General features: G+C 28.9%; 2 protein-coding genes across 2 annotated transcripts; both read right to left on the reverse strand.

Moving 5' to 3' along the window:
* Positions 1-542: 542 nt before the first annotated feature.
* Positions 543-1,992, reverse strand: LOC145831648 (uncharacterized). Its single transcript, XM_082938957.1, has 2 exons — positions 1,433-1,992; positions 543-1,172 (listed from the first exon to the last, which is right to left on the reverse strand). Exons 1-2 carry the CDS (start codon positions 1,913-1,915, stop codon positions 1,059-1,061), a joined length of 597 nt encoding a protein of 198 aa, XP_082795083.1. The 5' UTR covers positions 1,916-1,992; the 3' UTR covers positions 543-1,058.
* An 11-nt stretch (positions 1,993-2,003) lies between these two features.
* LOC145831649 (uncharacterized) lies at positions 2,004-3,613 on the reverse strand. Its single transcript, XM_082938959.1, has 2 exons — positions 3,220-3,613; positions 2,004-2,958 (listed from the first exon to the last, which is right to left on the reverse strand). The coding sequence occupies exons 1-2, from the start codon at positions 3,574-3,576 to the stop codon at positions 2,842-2,844; spliced, it is 474 nt and encodes a 157-aa protein (XP_082795085.1). The 5' UTR covers positions 3,577-3,613; the 3' UTR covers positions 2,004-2,841.
* Between the last annotated feature and the right edge of the window lie 1,226 nt (positions 3,614-4,839).

The raw sequence follows: 4,839 nt of genomic DNA on the forward strand, positions 1-4,839 counted from the left end.
ATCAAAAAGATCTAAAATTCTAAATTTTATCTTTGTTTGTTATCAGCTTATAAACAACAGACATAAGCTTTTTTATATTTATGTATTAAATTTTCGTACAAAAGTTTTAAGATATTAAAGGAATGGTTTGTTTTAATTTTTTTATCTAAATTCAAAAATTATGTTTTTGTCACTTAGAAGAATTTACGTTTTTGTTTTTTATAGCTTTCTTAACGTTTAGTTTATTCTAATAAGAAATGTTACACGACTCTTCCAATAAATCTTAAACTAAACCACTTTTCTGACTAGTTTTACAAGTTTTTACGAGAGTGCTTAATTATTAGTTTTATTTCATAATAAATGCATTCTATTTTAGTCTAAAGAAGTTTAAAGTTAAACATTTGTTAATCTTAAGAACTATAGGATGTTCAATTTTAATAAATCTATACTCAACTAATTATAGACAACAACTTATTTAAAAGTGTTTATGATGAAATTGTTCAATTACAAACTGCATAAAAAATAACACTAAAAGCTACAATTGTATAATATTTTGACGTTAACGTAAAAAACAAAACTGAAAAATATGTTGAAGATTGGCACACAGGATATTGTAATAAAGGCTTTATATGAATTATGTAAGCTGTATAAAACACAAACAAAAAACTAGTAATTTAAAAATATTTACACATAAATGGCTTGAGCTCCTCAAAATAATTTATAAAAATTACAGCGTCGAAAATGTATAACAACTTAATTTTAAGTTTAGATTATTTTATAACAAATATAAAACTATACTTTAAAAAAGATAAAAAGATTGACAAAGTTTTCTGAAGTAATTAAAAATAAATAGCCTTAAATTATGTAGTTTTAGTAACTAAAAACTTTTCTAAATAAATTAGTTTTGTTATTAGTATTGTACTTGGTAATAAATTTATAATATGCTAACAAAAACTTCTAAAATTGTTAAAGCTTTAATTACATATTTAAAACAGTCCATTTTTGTTTGTGTAAAACCAACCGTCGAGTTTTATATTTATATTAAAGTTTAATACTTTTCTGTCACTTTGTAGCTTCTTCTATATAATTTTTACCCGACTTGCAAAGTACCAAACATTAAACACTAAAACAAACAAAAAAATGAGAACCAAAATAGCAATCACTCCTTTTCGCTTTTTTTCATCTATATCTTTCTGAAAAGTATTTTATTTGTTAAAGTAGTTAATATAAATATTTAAGTCTGTTAGTTTTTTAAAGGTGTTTAACAAAATATATTTATCATTTTTAAGTGATTTGGTAGATTTTAAAAGTTAAAATATTTAAATACTATAAATTTTTCACTAAATGTATAAAACTATTTAACTTTATTTTTTCAATTACCACTTAAAAGCATATTGTGTTCAACAAAGTTCACGAATAGTTTTTCAAAGTAAATACTTTCTCAAAAAACAACCATTTGACGTTGTGACTGCGCACGGACGACACGAACCTCGTCACCGTCTCGCTGGTAGTATGCCAACTGCCTCGCCGACAGTTTCACCGGATCACGTGATATGCACTCGACCGGAACGCCGCTCCCGAACGACCTGAGTTTTTCCGAGTACGGCGGAGGGGGTGTGCTGCTGCCATCTGGCGAGCTTTCCAACTCGTCTTGAAAGGTCACGCTTTTGCCCGCGGGCTTGTCAACTGAAAGTACAGCTTGAGGGCTACTTGAGGTTCTAGTTGACTCTGGGTACCGCAACTCGTCCGGACTTTCCAAGTTCTCGGTGAGAACCGGGTACTGGAGCCCTTGGGCGCTCACTTGCTCGTCCGAAGTTTCCGGGTAACTGAACGCTCCTGACAGGTCTATCTTGGTTGAGTTTTCAGCTTGCTGGGGAATTTCAGTTGCTCGTTGAAGCGCTTCTGGACTTTGATAGCTCAGGTTCGTAAACTCCATGTTGCTTTGTCAGATTCATTTACTTTTAATTTTTCGCGTTTTTGAGATGAATAAAAGTTGTTATTTTATTTATTTACAAACCTGAAAGTATTAAACATAATGTAAGACAACTGTTTTTTTAGGCAACGTTTTTATGAGTACATACTGAAAAGTATTGCAATATAAATTTGAAATATCTAAAGTTGTAAACTATAACCACAAAAAAGTTAGTACAAAAAAAAAGGCAATCACTTTACTGACTGACCTATTGAAAATGAAGTGTTTGTTTAAGGTTAGGCTATTTAAAATAAACAATAACATCATTTATCAAAATTGTCGTTAAGCTAAATTTTCTACACAGCTCTTTAGACGAGTAAAACTTTATTTCATTTCTTTTTAAAAACATTAGTTTTTACTTAAGTAAATAGTAACTTTTCATGATTAAAGCTTAGTTGAAATTATTTTCAGTTGCTTCAAAAAATTATATTTTTCGATAACTTTTTAGATATGTAAAAAAAAACAACAACTGAAATCTAGCAAAAGTTATTGCAATAAAGTTGTATTTTCTAAGTATAAAACGTATGAATTGATCTAAGTTATTTCAATAAATACTTTTTTAGCCATAAGTTGAATAAAATTATTTTAAACATAAAAGTAGTATTTACAACAAGAGAAAACGTAGACAAACTTCAAAGCTACTATTACTTTTAGAAATTTTTATTGTCTGAATAAAATTAAAGTGTATCAACATATGTAAAAGATGATAAAATCAAGTTCATTATTCAAGTAAAAAATTCTACTTTTAATTTTTTTAATGTTTTGCATAGTTTTAATATTCCAACTTTTTATTTACAAATAAGCACAATATAGCACAAACAGATTTAGAACAAATATTTAAAAGTTTGTGATTTTTTAAGCGGAAGCACAATGTAGTTCCTGTTTTAATTTTAAAACACTCCAACTGCGGCTACAGTAACCACTACTGCTATTCCAATTATAAAGAAAATAAATCCAAAAATTTTTCTATTTCTTTGTTGTTGGACAGCGCTTCTTCTTGTTACACTCTGAAAAGATTAACATCTTTAATTAAAATAGTTAGTAAAAAATCTTAATCCATAGTTAAATAGCTTAAATATTTTTTTTCAACTGTAAATTTTGAATGTTCGCACGTTTGTATATTCAATTGTTTAACATTTCTACAATATAAAGTTGCAGGTAACAGTCATAAGTGCTTTAAAATTATCCTTAGATCTTTATTCAAAATTATTATCTGTTTTTCTTTAACGAAAACAAGTTCTACAAAAACTCCTTAAACCAAAACTCACAACGTGTGTCGGTCGGGTTGTTATGACAACGTTGCTGGTTTGGTTGGTGCCGCTGTGGGTGAAGGTATTTCCTGTGTTGGTGTAACTGCTCGTGTTATGGGTGAAATTGTTTCCGCTCTGATTGAAACTACTAGTGTTCTGGGTGAAAGTTTGAGAGTTCGACGAGAAGTTTGGGGTTTGGTTGGGGAACCCCCCGCTACTTTCACCCGGGTAAGGGGGCGGAGGGCCGGTCGGCGGGAAGCCGCTTTGTTGGTAGGCACTTGGTTGCGGGGGAGGCTGGTAGTTGGGCACAGAAGGACCGCCAGGCGGGCTGGTGAAACCCGGATTTGAAAAGGTGAACCCTCCCTCCTTGCTCATTTCGACCAATACAAGTTGTAAGTGTTTAAAAAATGACTATATATACCTGAATGAAGTTTAAAGATAAAATTTTGAAAGTAAAATATATAGTAAGTACAGTCATTATTTTTAGTTTTTTGACTATTTTATTTATCATTTTAAATTTTTTATAAATATAACCATAAATTAAGAAAACAGGTAAGCCGTAATCCGGGGTCAAAAAACAACTCCAATTAACTTTTGTTTCAGACAAAGCTATACTTAAATTTTCAAATACAAAAAAGCTAAACTAATAGCCCTTAAATAGCTGTCAATGAAACAATAACCAGAACACTTTAGTTGCAAAGCTTTTGTCCTTTATTAGACATTTTCAATACAAAAATATGGCTTATTCAATATTTGAATATATTCAAATATTGAATAAGCCGTATTTTTGTATTGAAAATGTCTAATAAAGGACGAAAGCTTTGCAACTAAAGTGTTCTGGTTATTGTTTCATTGACAGCTATTTAAGGGCTATTAGTTTAGCTTTTTTGTATTTATAACCATAAATATTTTTTTGATAGTTATATCTTTTGCTTAATATGTTGAAGTAATAATCAAAAGTTAGTAGGTTTTATAAGCAATTTTATTTTTAGAAAATACAGTTGTTGTAGAAAAAAATTGCTATTAAATAAGCTTATCTGTTTAATGAGTTAAATTTCATTTTAACTTCACATATTTTTATTCATTAAATGCACTGTTACATTTTAAAGTAAAAATAAAACGCTGATTAAATTATTATGTCTGTAATAAAAAGCTAACTTAACCAATAAATATAACAAGAAGTTATTTTGTAAAGTACTTTAACTACACGAAATATTTAAAGTATATTAATAAGATATTTTTTATAATTCAGAGTTATTAAATTTCAACATAAATATTAACTGACTGTTGATACAAAATACAATAATAAATTAAGAATATTTAGTACTCTAAGTTTTTTGTAAAACATTTATGTTTTACAAAACCTGTGTAACATTCTAAAACTAATAAAAATTAACTGACAGTCTGCACTTGAGTATAAAATAAGAAAATATAATAACAAGCGAAACGAATTCACTGGGCTCCTATATGTAAAATGAACAATAGGGAGACGTATCACAACAAAAGCGCGATGTGCTAAGTCATCAAATTAAAGGTTTGGCGTTTGCATCCATGCGGAAACATGAGAATTTTCGTGTTTAAACTCTGAAATAACAATGTTTTAGTTCATTTGCACTAACTTAACCTTTATGCTGAGTA

The sequence above is a fragment of the Thalia democratica genome, chromosome 3 (assembly GCF_965202585.1).
Source record: "Thalia democratica chromosome 3, ktThaDemo2.hap1.1, whole genome shotgun sequence".
NCBI classification, from domain to species: Eukaryota; Metazoa; Chordata; class Thaliacea; order Salpida; family Salpidae; genus Thalia; species Thalia democratica.